Here is a 15805-nt window from a genome sequence, read left to right on the forward strand (position 1 = left end):
AAGGCCGCAGCGGGGCACGCTCACATGCCAAAACAGTGCAGCATCCCCTGACGCTTTCTGAGGTCTGTGGACAGGAGATAAGGACGGCCTGGTCACACAGCAGATATAGGGCGAGGGTGTCACCGGGACATATGACCAACCTCATCGCACAAGTTGCTATAGTTTTCCTGTTTTTTGGTCTTTTTTTTAAACACGGTTTTGCTGAGCTAAAAGGTTAACAAAGGAGGCATGTTTGACAGACAGGACACAGCTGGTCCTGATGGGCGTCCGTGTTCCAGCAGCAGTGACCTTGGCATAATCTCTGAGCTCTACAGGCTGCTGATTGCTGGAATTTTCGTGGGTAAAAAAAATAATAAAATCAAAGTTTGTGCGGCTCCTGTTTCCAAATAAAAATACGTTTGAGCATCACTATTATTTCAAAAGCTTTTAAAAGCTTTTTTCCTGTATGTGCTTTGACTTACATGAAAACCTCACGTGGGAACGAACGTCTTGAAGACGAATTCAAACAGCCTGAACTTCTCTCTGTGGATTCAAATATTAACAAGTGGGATGATCTTATTTTTTAAGATCGTAAAGAGGATGAATAAAATATTTGTATTAGAGAAAGGAAATAAAGATGTGTTTGTGAAAAAGCGAGGTCAGAAACATCTACCAGGTGACTCAGTCAACGATCTTCCAATAAATGTGAGGATTGTAGTTTAATTTCTGTCAGCATTTTAGCTTTTTAAAATAGAAATGGCTCAGATAAGTGGTGGGCAGGGCTGCTCTTTTTCCTCCTGCCTCTGCTCTCCACAGGTCTTAGCCAGTTATCTCTGTATTCCCACTCCCTGAGATTTGGATGGGAGAAAGAAGAAAGATGCACATATTCAGTAAAGAGAAAGAGAAAAAGAGGGCAGCAGCAACACCACTCCTAATCCACTTTTGGCCAATTCTTTGGGAACACACATCGAGGATTACTTTGTTTACTGTGCTACTTGTTAGCTGATTGGTTTAGGATGCTGGTTAGTTTTCTATCACCACACAAGAAAAATGTTAAAAAGCAATGCTTTATATTTGTTTATTATCATTTGCAGTTAATCTGAATATAAAAGATTAAGGGTTTGGAATAAAATGTGACAAAATAGTTTTGATATTCGTGCCCAGTGTGTGTGGAAACATAAAAGCAAAACTTTGAACTCCCTTGGTTGGGCTTATGGGTACATTGGCGTGCCACGGATGGGAAAACTGCATTCTGGGTGCACATAGCAGCTCTTTGTCTGCTGTGCAGACTGGGCTGCGGATGAATCCTGAGTGTGAGCAGAGCTGCAGTCACTGGCTTTGCAAAACACACTCTGTGAAAGCCTACGTGTTGGCAGGCAAAGACCCTCCCAAGGGTAATCGTGGCCATTCCACACTACGAGTTACAGCATTTCCAGTCCTGCGAGGTGGCACACATGAGCAGAGAGGCCCGCCCCTTTGTAAGATTTTACCCGATGACTCAAAAGGCTCTGGAAGTGTGAGAAATTTAGGTGACTTGAATTTTTTTTTTCTTGATGCACTGACGAGGGCTGTTTGTGCTTGCTGGTGCAGTGGGGAAGTGTTGCGTGGCACCAGCCCCGCAGGAGCAGCAGCATGAGGTTTGATGTGCAACCTCTGCTTGATCCAACTGAAAATTGTTCTGCATTTCTGTGGAGCACAGAGAAAAACAGCATTAAAGTCCCACTCCGATCATCTTTTCAGCCATTTTCAAAGCGTTTCCAGTAGTCTTTTAATTAAGATTATGCCATTTTTAACCCCAAAAAAGTGTCACAAGGACACATTTTCTATAGAGAAGCAGGAGTTCATTAGAATTTCACCTCTGAGTTGTGGGTGGATCCATCACTGCAAAGCCCCGCCCCCTTCCCGCCGCCCAGAAATGTTATTCTAAATATGCTAACATGTAGTAGCAGTGTCAGACTGTAGTTTTTAAAATAAACAGTCCACTATTGTACATTTTGACTACAAGATTGGAAGTTACAAATATTATGAATACGCTAATGCGGCTAACACGTAGCAGCAGTGTCAGACTGTGTTTATTAAAAGAAATTTACGCAATACTAACAACATAAGGAGTTAGCATACTCACAGTTATGTTTGTTTTAGCCGTGTCACTCCGCTATTGAGCATTTTGCAGACAGAATTGTGAGTTTCAAATATTGTGAATATGCTAGCACGGCTAACATGTAGTAGCAGTGTCGGACTGTGTTTTTTTTTTAGTATTTTTACGTATTAGTAACAGTGTTAAGGAGTTAGCATACTCACAGCTACGTTTATTTTAGCTGTATCAGCCCGTAATTGTTCATTTCGCAAACAAGATTGGGAGTTACAAATTTGCTAACACGGCTAATGTAGTGTTGGACTGTGTTCCTTTTTCTGCTTGTTGCTAACAAAATGGGAGTTAGTCAGTTCACAGTAAGGTTGGTTTTATTCGTATCAATCTGTTATTTTACGTTTTGCAAACAAGGTGTGAATATGCTAACACAAGTCACATTGCTAACGTGTAGTTGCGGTGTCATATTGGGATTTTTTTTAATTTTTTACGTGTTACTAACAACGTTAGGAGTTAGCATAGTCACAGCTATGTTTGTTCTAGCCCTATCAGTCTGTTATTTTGCGTATCGCTAACAAGGTTGAGAGTTGCAGGTATTGTAAATGCGCTAATGCGGCTAACATGTAGTACCAGCGTCTTATAGAGATATTTAACTTTTTTACGTGCTACTAATAACGCTGGAAGTTAGAATAGTCACAATTACATTTGTCTTAGCCGTATCAATCTGTTATTTTGTGTCATCTGCTCTTGATTCACAATTATTTGAATAAAGAAATACTCTTAATATTCTTAATAAATGTCTTCCAACATAGGAAACATGCCATAGGAACATGTTACAAACAACAACAACGCAATTTTCATCGGAGTGGGTCTTTAAAATGAATCATTTGGAACATATCTTTAAATTTTTCCTGTTTTTCTGACTGGTGATAAACGTCTTTGTAAGGCACCAACATATGCTAGCATTGTGTGTCCTGATCACTAAAGATAGAAAGGAGTGGTGTCGCTTCTGCCCTTTAACACAAAGCAGCCACACTGAGAGTTAAGTAGGCCCAGCTGGGATGGCTGAGCATTCAAGAAAAGCCTCTCGTGTAGAGATTTAAAAGCGCTGCAAAACAGACAAAAGTGACATAAGTCAGAATGGCTTCAAAAACCATAGCTCAGGATTTGACTGCGTTAGCGTGAGGAGATTTCAACCAAAAAGGATGTTCTGTGTGCACCTGACACATCTCTAACTCTGTCTGCATCAAGTAAACATACAATATGTGTTCCATTCGAAAAAAGCATCTGTGTGAGCAACTTCCTGTACGAGTTGCACCGGTCAAGATGTTTTTTTCTCTCCTTGCCTCCTCCTCCCCTCTCCTCCCTTGAGATGTTTGTCTGTTTAAGTTTGATTTCCCCTTTATATTTGAGTTGGAACTTTGACATCCGTACCTTCCCCAGGATGTCTGTCACAAACTGCAGTCCAACATTGTGACAATGCTTTTGTTCTCCCAAACCTCTTTATGAACTTCCTGTTTTCGTATCCTTTTTTCTGTTCTTTCCCTCAAGGTCTGGCGCACCTGATGTTAAACCGCCAAGGTATGGGGTTTTATTGGTTTGCTTTTCCCTCCCAGCCACCTGAACACATTTCCCCTCCCCCCAGTTAATTGTGCTGCACTAATATTTCCTCTCCTCTTTTTTCCATATACTTGCCTATTCGTTTTTTGCTTCCTTTCATGCTATGCCTCACTATTCACTCAATTTTTGTCCGTCAAACCCTTGTCCTGACCACTGACTGAGCTGGAACTTCACCTTTGACCTCTGCAGTTTATCGCCAAGGTAATGCATCATAGCATCTCTTCGCTTTGGTTTCATGGTGTTTTCAGAGGAAGCAAGTGTAGGTAATGAACATGAAAGGGATCCCATCCCAGGAATTAGAATCTGGTCTTCAGAGGAAGCACTTTGCTTTCTTTAGAAGGAAATAATCCTCAGAGAGTTTTTAGTTTTTCTCAGAAAAAAAGAACAATGCACATATGGGAAACATGCTGTCTGTTGTTTTCACAGCATGACAAATATATATATCTACATATTCAAAAAAAACTATTATCTCCTCTTTTTTTTTTTTTTTTTTAAAGGGTATGTGGACAATATCAGTGGTTGACCAAAAAGTTCACTATTCATGTTCTGTTTGGTTTCCTGAATGAGCTGTGATGCTGAGATGAGTGTCTTTGTCATGTCTCCATGGCGATCAGCGGCGGAGCTGATCCTGCTCGAGACATGGCTTTGACTGCACATTTTGACACAATAATGCATTGACCCGACTACTTGAGGAAAATCATTTATCTGACAGGAAAGCACTGACGTGGGGCTATAATTATAGCTCTGGTGTTCAAGATTATTCAGTGTATTTTGTTTTTTTTTATGTTTTTGAATAACTCAGAAACTGAAACAGCTTCGTCTTTGTTAGTCCCACTTCATCTGAATGAGGAGCGCACAAGTTCTCATTTGCGTTTTGTTGTGTTGAGCTGATAGCACTGATTTGGACTCCATTTACAGTAGATAACAAGGCGACTTCAGTGAGTTATTGCTCCGTTTTATCAGCTGTTACAAATGCTGCAGCTCCGGGCTGTACACGACTGATGCAGATTAAGGTCTGGATTCTCTGTTTACCCATTTGTAAGACAAACTTTAGCATGTTTCCAGGTTGTAATTAGTCCTTATTGGCCACTGGGAATCCTGATGGAACAATGGATATACTATGAGCTGCCGCCGCCGCCGCCTCAACCGTTCAATGAATAATATCGTCTGCGTTATTAGAGCAACATGAAATATTCACTACATCAAACTGAGAGTGTGTCCTAAAGCCACCCACAGTGAGATATGTCATGAATTGAGGCCTAAATGTAATTACTTAATTTCACACATTAAAATGAAAAAAGAAGTTGGTAATTGATTGCGGATGAAAGATTTACGAAAGGAACGCTCCGAGCGATAACCGTAGCAGAGCTGCGATTATGTCATGGCGTTAAGGCACATACGCCAGACATGAAAGTTTCATTCAGACATTGAATGTTCCAGCAAGCATTAGTCATGAACAATGTTCAAGCGGCAGCTGGGGAGGGAACTTGGGAAAGTGCTTTGATATGATCTTACAGATAGAGGCAGACATCAGGGGGGCAGAGGAGTGGCGTGTTTTCACTCCAGCGCTTCTCAGATAAAAGCTGAAAAATGGGGAGATTTTTTAGACCCTCATGGAGCTCGCCGACCAGCCTCTGAGCCGGTGCATCTCTGCACTCCAGACTGATGTGGAGCGGCTGCACATGCACGCTGCTTTACTGCAGCAGCTCTCAGCCTCTAATGAGGAGATGGAGTCGGCGGCTGCGGTGCGCCCTGGGTTTTAAGGAACTCTTTGAAACTGCTCTGCTGTGCTGTGACTAAAGAGCACCTCTGTGACTTCCTGTCTGAGGCTGCTTGGAAAACAAAGTTGGAGCCAGATCAATTCTTCAGATAACCTCTAGGTGGCCAGTTACACACACAAGTCAACATGAAATCAGATGTTTTGAAGATAAAATCATGAAATTGTGATAAATAGCACAAGATTTCCTTTGAAAGGACGTGTTCAACAAATATTTGCTTTTTTTATGCTTTGTTTACATGAACCCACCCAGCCAGCAAGGCCTCATGTGGTTTAAAAGTGGGCAGAAAATGTGGGCCCCACATGGGTTTATCCACAGTTTTTGTAGTGGCCCCACGTCTGTTTACCCACATTGGCTTAAGTGGGCATTCAGCGGGTTAGCCGCCTGGCGGACAACAGAGCTTGCTAGATCGCTACAGCAGAGCTTGCTAGCTTGCTACAGCGAATTTCGCTATCTCGCTATAACTGAGTTTGCTATAGCAGAGCTCACTAGCTCCATACAGCGCAGCTCGCTACAGCAGAGCTCGCTAGCTTGCTACCTTGGAGCATGCTACAGCAGAGCTTGCTACAGCAGAGCTCACTAGCTTCATACAGTGCAGCTCGCTACAGCGGAACTCGCTAACTCGCTACAATGGAACTTGCTACAGCAGAGCTCGCTAGCTTGATACACTGGAACATGCTACAACAGTGCTCGCTACAGCGGAGCTTGCTACAGCTGACTTTGCTCGCTCGGTACAACAGAGTTTACCACAGCAGAGCTCACTAGCTCCATACAGCGGAGCTCGCCACAGCAGAGCTCGCTAGCTCTCTACAGCAGACCTTGCTAACTCGCTAAAGTGGAGCTTGCTACAGTGGAGCTCAGTAGCTTGATACAGTGGAGCTTGCTAGCTCAATACAGTGGAGCTTGCTAGCATGCTACACCGTCCACCATGAGGCTGACTAGCACAGAGAGTCAACCCACTGAGTGCCCACCTAAGCTAATGTGGGCAAACAGGTGGGCCCCACATTTTCTGCCCACTTTTGAACCAAACTGGCCCCACTTGGCTTTGCTGGCTGGGAGCTTTAACACCAGAGCTCCAGTGTTTATGTTCTTTGATTTACTGTAACTTTTCAACTGTCAACATGATCAACGTAAATCCAGGAGATTCTGCCATGTGGCCTGGAAGTATTTACAGAAAAGCCACACAAGCCGCTTTTCTGTGGAATTGGGTTGATCGCGTTAACAGTTGAAAAGTTACAGCATGTTAGAGTTTGTGTTTAAGCGTCACCGGTGACACCTCAGGTGTTAAAGGGTTAAACACTATTTGCACATCAAATTAGCTTATCCAAAATGTGCTCCAACTTAACTCTCCAGATTCATGTAGGAGGAGATACGTTCAAACGTTTTTAGCCTCATCGCTACATGGAAGCATTTACTGTACATCCGTATGGCTCATAAATAGTCAATGCACGGAAGACACAGATGATGTTGAGAGATCAGGTTTGTTTCTTTTGGAAAGCTCCACAAAAACATTGGTACACACATCTCCGTGTCTTGGTTCATGAGATCATTCAGAGACTCTCCCACTACAGTAAACTACACCATCTACAGCGTCTGAATGATGTCTGCTTTTAGCACTTCTTCCGTAGTACACTTCTGTAGTGTACCATGGGGAGACACCAGAATTAAAAGGGAGAGTGAAATATTAATAAGGATTATTGATAGAATTTTAGGCAGTAGTTTGCCCACCCTTGGCATAGACTTTTCATTGATAGAGGCTACCAAAACCATGTCACTGCGGCCGGTCTGTTTGCACCTTGACGCTCATAACCCACCGCAAGACCTCTCTTCCAGTGGGTCTGTAAATAAATTCTGTACAGCACTCTAGCCACCATATTTCTAGGGGTTTGGAAACTAAAGGATTTATTTGGGGCAAATTCAAGAAAGTTTAAGCCCCATTTATTGGAAATAACACAAAACAATTATTTGATTGATTTTTTAGAGAATTATGGAAACTTTGATGTAATGAGTACCTCTCTATGAGGTAGAGAAGACAGAAGTTCGACCTCGTTTGCCTTAAAACTGATAGAAGAAAAGAAAACATAAGCAAAACTAACATCTATTTAACCCTTATATTGTGTTCGAACACAATATAAGGGTTAAATCTCTAAATCTGCCTGCCTGTGTTTCAATTTTCAAATGAAGCTGTGTCCAGTGTGTTTCGCTCATATCTTAGAGCCTGTTTTCAATGTTTCAAAGGGGCATGGCCTATGGATTGATCCAGGATTGTTGGATTCTGATCTAAAAAGACATGTTTCAGACTCCATTTTCAGATCAGCAACACAAACCATCTCTCAATCTCTATCCACAGTCATTGGTGGTGTCAGACACTCACACAAGCTCTCCCTATTACTTAGCTCTGATCCCTGATCTATCTCTCCATGACCTGTGGCAGCAACGATGGCAGGACCAGTGCAGCTCAGTGTCTTTGTGCAACCGTATGCCTCAATTGCGCAATGATTTAATTTATCTCCTGTATTAGAATAACACCAGCATGCAGAATATTCAGTACATCAAAGAGTAAGAGTGCCCTGCAGCTCCCACCGTGTGATTCGGTTAGAGGTTTAATGGATCGTGCACTTTTTTTCTCCGGGATGAGCATAATGTCAGGACCAGCTATCCTCGAGTTGTGGTTTTAAGCCGAGGCGAAGGGTCATTGCAAGAAAGCAAAATGTGAGAATGAGTGGAGAGAATCCCCCGCCAGTTCCTGCGCAGCCTTCATTTTCTATTGATATGTGCTTCCATTTGCATCAGGAAACGGCTCAGTGCAGTAAAAGGTCTTTGCAGCCGACTCCAGCTGAGGCTAGTGCCTCCACCCCCACCCACACTCACACACACACGCCCTCCACCTTCAGTCAGCTGCAACATGCAGAAACTGCTCCAGCTGCATATTTTATCACCCAGACTGCAGCCTGAATCTTTGACAAGATTTGCACAGACTTAGTGCCAAAGTCAATATGGTGTCAGAGAAAATAAAGCCAAAGTTTTAGGTCTTTCAAAGCCACCCCCTGCACACACAAAACAAGCCGGGCCACCACCCTTTTTAATTAATCCACAGCTTCCACAGTAAAGGTCATCTGCCAGCAACATTTGGATTGCATAAAGTGAAGAACGGCGAGAATTTTACCCAGGTTCTGCTTTTGTGGTCTTTTTTTAGAATTTCTTTCTTTGTTTTGGGGTTAAATAGATGTTCAAAAAGACTTAAACTAAAGTATGCAAGACCAGAAATAGTCCTGTGTCTAAGTTTCTAGAAAAATTGAGTCAAAGTCTCACTCCAGCTATATATTTTATCGTAAAATCATTCCCAATGGTCTTTTATTTATGATTATACTGTTTTTAGCAAAACAATCTAGTTTTTAGGACATATTTGAATAAAGAAATAGTCAGAAAAGCAGTTTTAATCCTATTTTTCTTGTTTTACAATGGGACAAGAACATATATAGTCAGCTACCAATTCTGCAAGTTCTCCCACTTAAAAAGATGAAAGAGGCCTGTAAGGTAAACCTCAACTATGAGAGACAAAATGAGAAAAAATAATCCAGAAAATCACTTTGTCTGATTTCTAAAGAATGAATCTGTAAATTATGGTGGAAAATAGGTATTTGGTCAATAATAAAAGATAAACTCAACATTTTTTATACCCTTTGTTGTCAATGAGGGCAGTCAAATGTTTTCTGCAAGTCTTCACAAGGTTTTTCACAAACTGTTGCTGGTATTTTGGTCCATTCCTCCATGCAGATCTCCTCTAGAGCAGTGATGTTTTGGGGCTGTCTCTGGGCAACACAGACTTTCAACTCCCTCAACTCTGGCACTGCAGGGTTTGGAGTGTGTTACTGATGGTAGCCTTTGTTACTTTGGTCCCAGCTCTGTGCGGGTCATTCACTAAGTCCCCCATGTGGTTCTGGGATTTTTGTTCACCTTTTTGACCCCACAGGGTGAGATCTTGCTGGGGGCCCCAGATCAATGGAGATCTTCATTTCCTAATAATTACTCCCACAGTTGATTTCTTCACACCGAGCTATTGAAGATTCAGTCTTCCCAGCCTGGAGCAGGTCAACTATTTTGTTTCTGGTGTCCTTAGACAGCTCTTTGGTCTTGGTCATAGAGGAGTTTGGTGTATGACTGCTTGAGGTTGTGGACAGGTGTTTTTTATTTAGATAACGAGTTAAAACAGGTGTCATTAATACAGGTAACAAGTGGAGGACAGAGGATTCTCTTACAGAAGGAGTTACAGGTCTGTGAAAGCTAGAAATCTGGCTTGTTCGTAGGTGACCAAATACTTTTTTCAAAATAAATTCTTTAAAAATCAGACAATGTGATTTTCTGGATTTTTTTTTACTCATTTTGTCTCTCACAGTTGAGGTTTACCTATGGTGAAAATTACAGGCCTCTCTCGTCTTCTTAAGTGGGAGAACTTGCAGAATTGGTGGCTGACTAAATATTTATTTTCCCATTGTATTGTGAAAAAAATGCTACATTAATACGTGAAAAACCCCACAATTTTCATTGGAGGGGCTCCTTAAAATACCCATAATGAGAAACTTTTTAGACGTAGAAGGTTGCAGGTCCTCTGATCCTGTGGCCTCACATGCACTCCAGAGATCAGCTGACATTTCTTTTATAAACAAATAAAAGCGTAAAGGAAATTAAGCTGTCATAAAGTCATAAATGTGGAAACAGCTCCTGATAAAAAAGTTGTTTGTTTAAGTCATTTCTTAGGATTCTGAGAAATGCTTGCTTGTAGTGATCAATCATTTTTTATTATAACTTACCAAAAGTGACTACTGGGGCTTTTTTAAAGATATATTTTTGAGGTAAATAATGTTCAGGGATTGTTTCAGTTATAAAAAGCATTCACAAAAAATCTACCATAAATTCGTTTATTTTTAAATTTAAAACATATTGGGAGCGTATATATATGACTGTTTTACTTTGCATATTAAATAACTTATAATCATTTCTTGTGGGCAGCAGATGTAATCTAATAAGGCTAAGATTTTGAACATGAATAAAGCAAAATTCCGTGTCTGTGCAAACTATTATGAAATCATCTGACAATACAAACTACACTGGAAAAATTCAACATAAAAAACTTTTATTTTATAACAAATTCTTTCAAAATAAAACATAAATATATTCATTTTGTGTCTTTTTTGCCTCATTTGGTGCAGTACAAATCATTATTTGTGATTAGTTTTTATTTAAACTTTTGATTTTCTTTTAATGTGTTAATTTATTACATTTTTTTTGTTATTATTTTTAACTAAATGTCAAGATTCCAGTGTCTTTTTTCCTTTTGCTTAACTTTGTTCCTGTATTAGTCATCTTTTTTTATTAAATCAAGCAAAACTAGATATATAGCATTACCTGCGATAGTGTGAATGCTGTTAGTTGAATGTGGCTGCTGAAAATCCCGAAACTTATAACTAGCTTAAAATGCTGAACCTGATCGCTGAAAATCCTGAAACTTACAGTTAGCTAAAATGCTGAAGCTGCAGCTGAAAATCCTGAAACTTATAACTAGTTTAAAATGCTGAACCTGATAAAAAATGCTGAAAGCTTGCTAAAATTTTAGCTAACTGTCCCAAAAAAACCTGTAAAAATGTTTAATTTTGCCAAAACAGCTAGCGTATTGTTAAAATATTAGCATATCTCCAAATCATCCTAAAAAAATGTCTAAGTCAAGACAGCTATCATAATGTAAAATATTAGCTAAACTACAAACTATCCTAATACAATGGAAAATATTCTAATTTTGCCAGTATTTTAGCATATTGTCAAAATTAGCCTAACACAGCTAGCATGTTGCTATAACAAAAGCTAAACTCCAAATTCCCTTAAAAAACATAATAGTTGTTGAACATTTTAAAGTTCGAATGGTGTCTCTAGATGAAAGTATGCGGAAAGTTCAAACGTTTCAAAGTGCACAATGTTTTTGAAGGATTTAAGCAATTTTGCTCAATATTTCAACAACTGTAAAGTTATGAATACCAAAACTTCTAGCAATAATGTTGTAAATGATCTGAACATTTTGATACCAAGATTACTGAAATCGTTTAAAGTGTGATTGAGTTTTTGCGTACTGAAAGGTGCAAGAGAACCACTATTGTGTAGATGCTGCAAAGCATTCACACAATTTTGACATTTTCTCTGTCCTAGTTATTTTTTTATATAAATGTTTTGATGTATTTATTAAATAATAAAGCTGGTACAAACAAAAATGCATCATATGGACAAAGACAAGAGACTTCAGTACTGGGTTGAACCATTGTTTGGAATATTTTCATTCAAAATTGCACAGATAATTTCCGATTGCAAAGCTGCACAGGATGTTTCTATTTGTTTAGATCATGCACCCACAAGTAGAGTCAGAAAGCGGCAACAGGAGCATCCGTCTGACATGTTTGTGTCCGCCTCACAGGGCAGAAGGAGTCAGTGGCCACCTTTAGAGGCAATGAGTTCTTCAGCTACAACCTGTCCCAGACTCCCATCCAGAGCAGTCTGGATGAGATCACGCTGTCCTTCCGCACGCTGCAGAGGAACGGCCTGCTGCTGCACACGGGCCGGTCCGCCGACTACGTCAACCTGTCCCTGAGGAACGGCGCTCTGTGGCTGGTCATCAACCTGGGCTCCGGAGCCTTCGAAGCTCTGGTGGAACCCGCCAGCGGCAAGTTCAACGACAACGTTTGGCACGATGTGCGAGTGACGCGCAACCTCCGCCAGGTATGTCCAAATGACCTTTTAGTGCTGTCAATCACGCAGGAGCTTTGCTTTAGTGGAACTTTTCCTCATATTTTCTATATTTTTCCTCATGCTCTCTTTCCTACTGTCCAATTTCAGCCCATCTTTTATGTAAACACTGTTATTAAAAAGGGTTTTAGTGGCTCTTTTCATCAAATATGTAAGAAGTCCATTTACAGACTACTGAGTCATTCAGTTTTTGACAAATAATTGAAAAGCAGCTCAAATGCATCATTAAGGATCATAGTTTGTCTTAAAGAGATGATCACTCAGGAAGTGTTTCATTTTTCCATTTGCTTAATCTTTCAGATTTTCATTAAACTCAAACTATAATCCAAACATAATAACGAAAATACAGCTGAGGACCAGTTTATTGTTGTCGTTATCTACATAGTTGGAGCATCTTTGCCTAATTAATAAATAGGATTTGTTCATTCATTGCTGTGAGAAAAAATAACCCACTTTAAACCCTAAAGCAGGGATCCCCAAACTATAGCTAAAATCAAAAGCATGGGTCGTTTTTTAAGACATATGTTGTGCACAGCGGCAGAAGCTCATTTAAAAAACAATTCCTGCTTGTGGGCAGAACTGTTTTCTCAGAGCAACCACGCCCCCTCCCTGTCACTGGGAGCTCCGTGTGCGCCCTCACGCACAAGCTCATAGCCTCAAGCTAGCATTAGTGGTGTAAAAAACAACGACTAGCAATATTGGATCAATCCAGCCGAAGAGTTTTGATCCAGAGGCCAGCTCGGATGAGGAAAATGAATGTGCGCAAGCTAGCTGGGATGCTAGCTTTTTCTAGCATCCTGTTTTGTGATCTAACCTGATTTGAATTGAGAAATACTCAAAAATACAGTTTTAGTCGTAAATTATTTTATATAAGTCCGCTATTATAAGAAGAATGCTACAAGAACATGTTAAAAACACGATGCTCACTGGAATGGGTCTTTGAAGTCCCACTCTGATTGTCTTTGATCTATTTTTAAGCGTTCTTTTTTTTACTAAGATTTTGCCATTTTTAGGTAAAATCGAATAACTCGTGTTGTTTTCTAGGGCATATTTTGCCTCTGTGTTGTGGGCGGGACTGTTGGCATGGAGTAAGCCGCCGCCCACTTCCCGTTACCCGTCTGTCTATGTGCTCTCCCGCTAGCTTACTGCCCCTCACAATCCCATACTTAACTATAACAAAAATGGTGAGTAATATCGGAGCTATCTAGGCATACAGTTTTAACCCAGATGCCACGCAGACGAGGAAAACTAAGTTGTACATGGATCTAGTCGTCTACAAATGGATGCATCTGAACGGAGCAGAGCAGGGAGCTTTTACATCACAAATACAATCTTTCATTTAGAGTCGCACTTTTGGGAGAAAAGTCTGACTTTTCAGAACAAATCTGCCAAACCCAGCGTAACAAAAAATAAAAATAAATAAAGATATTAATAAAAACAAGAATAAAAATCTTTTCATGTGTTTAAGAAAAATATTAAAGTTTTAGAGGAAAACAATCAGATTCTCTTCCATGTTTGTTTTGAACGACACTTCTTCTGCCACTATCAGTAGCAAATACTTATTCAACATTAAAGATCAACTTTATTTATCCCAGCAGGGAAATTCTGTTGTAAAAGCGGCATAATAATAAGGAAATACAAAAAAACCAACAGTAATCAAAACTCTTATAAAAATATATATGCGCGTAGTTGCATAGATAAACTCTTACATACATGTACACACATAGCATATTTACACTCAGATGTAGCGCCCTCTAGTGGTTGTTAGAGGAAACAACCGCTAAAGAAAAACCAGTGTTTACTGGGAAAAAACTAATATTTGAGCCTGTTTGTGTCTAAAAAATAAAAGCATACAAATAAGTTGCTCCTGAGTATAAGTCGCACCCCTGGCTAAACTGTTAAAAAAAAAGGTTTCTTATAAATGTCTTCCATTATGAGAAAAATGTCTCAAGAACATGTTAAAAACACCAAAAATATATTTTTTAACCAGAGTGGGTCTTTAAGAAATGAAGATTTAAACTTCAACATTTTTTTTATTGTCATCTTGAGTGAAAACTTGAACCCCAATCCAACCATCTCCTCCACAGAGTGACAAATGCAAGGACAGAGCAGATATTGAGTTTTTTTTCCGTCTGTTTGGTGCACAGCCGTCTCACAACCCGGCATTTGAGCTGCCTCCTCCCCCACATCCCATCCGCGCACCCCCGGCTTCCCGAGGAGTGGCAGTCCAATGCTAGCCACGTCACTTATGCTTTCAGGCGTGCATTCAATCCCTGGCTAAATTGCTTTCCCCTCAGATAAGTTACCTCACTGACATGTAGATAGGAGGAACTGTAACTCCCGGGAGAGAGCTGCTGGGAAACATTTTATTAGATCCGCCGGAGATGCTCACCCCGGACTTCCTCCTATTACTTTATTCATTTTTGTTTTTTTTTTTTCTTTGTCATGAACAAACTCATCTTGATCAGTATTAATTACATTTCCCACATATCATGTACAGTTGTTCCTCGAAACGCCGGCTTGACTAAATACTCATAAACACGTTTGCTTTTAATCATCTTCTTTGTTTCACTGGATGTGCAGGGAATGCTGGGAAATGATCATGAAAGGTTATGCTATCCATTGATTGTGCAATCAATTGTGCTATCCGGGGCTGCAGCTATCATCTGGCTGCGCGCGTCTAATTAATCATGACCTAATTCAGTAATTCCCTTTGAATGTGTCCATCGCTCAACTCTTCAACCCACGCCGCCGTTTCGCTGTCAGGACACGGCGTGACATCACATTTGGCCAAAGATAAGCTCGCTTTGGAAGTTTTTGATGTCTCATGTCCAAGCCGAAGATATACTTAAGGCAGGCGGAGATCGATATCTGCCACAACGGAAAGACAGGGTCTTGTTTTATGAAGCTGACACCTAAACGCATCACGTCAGGTGCTTCTTTTTAGCTTCTGCTTTCACAGATCTTCCAAGGTGAACCCATCCTGTGAGGAGGAGATCTAAATAAAACATATCACTCCAAATTTTGTCCCCATTTTTGACAGAAATCCTCATTTATGTGAGCAAAACATGCTTTTCTGCATTTCCCTCATAAAAAAATCAAAGTAATGAAAACGTACAATAAGTCAGACATTATTAATCATTAAACGTGAAGGCATTAAAGGACAGTTAAATTATGCAGAGGCTGCAGAGGCTGTTTACTCAAGGACTTTCCTTTTCTCCCTAACATCTTTTTCCTGGACAGAAATACATATGTATAATTTTTTGAAACGATAGGATGTGCTTCGCCTTCCATGCAATATTTCCTGAAATTTGTTTTTATTTCCTACAAGTGCAAGCTGTTACATTTGTGCTGGAATTTATCTTAACTGTGGGCTTATTGTCATGGCAACAGGCACATCATTTTTTTACCTCCACAGCCCTGCTCAGCTACGCCGCTTCCTTCACTGTGCCCCCATGATACGAGAATTATCTTGATTTGTACGCTTTGTTTTTGGAGTCTAAATATGAGCGGGAAAAGGGAAAAATTTATGGCTTATTGACTCCGCCGC

General features: G+C 40.3%; 1 protein-coding gene across 7 annotated transcripts in view; it reads left to right on the forward strand.

Moving 5' to 3' along the window:
- Nucleotides 1–15805, forward strand: part of LOC112139758 (neurexin-2) — a 165670-nt gene that overhangs the window by 37549 nt on the left and 112316 nt on the right. For 6 of the 7 annotated variants that reach the window (XM_024262609.2, XM_024262605.2, XM_024262630.2 and 3 more), the window contains exons 4-6: nucleotides 3620–3649; nucleotides 3878–3889; nucleotides 11927–12228. In XM_024262609.2, the coding sequence (XP_024118377.1) occupies nucleotides 3620–3649; nucleotides 3878–3889; nucleotides 11927–12228 (344 nt within the window). The remainder of the gene's footprint in view (nucleotides 1–3619; nucleotides 3650–3877; nucleotides 3890–11926; nucleotides 12229–15805) is intronic. The other variant, XM_024262624.2, reaches the window with a different exon arrangement.

The sequence above is a fragment of the Oryzias melastigma genome, linkage group LG14, assembly GCF_002922805.2.
Source record: "Oryzias melastigma strain HK-1 linkage group LG14, ASM292280v2, whole genome shotgun sequence".
NCBI lineage: Eukaryota > Metazoa > Chordata > Actinopteri > Beloniformes > Adrianichthyidae > Oryzias > Oryzias melastigma.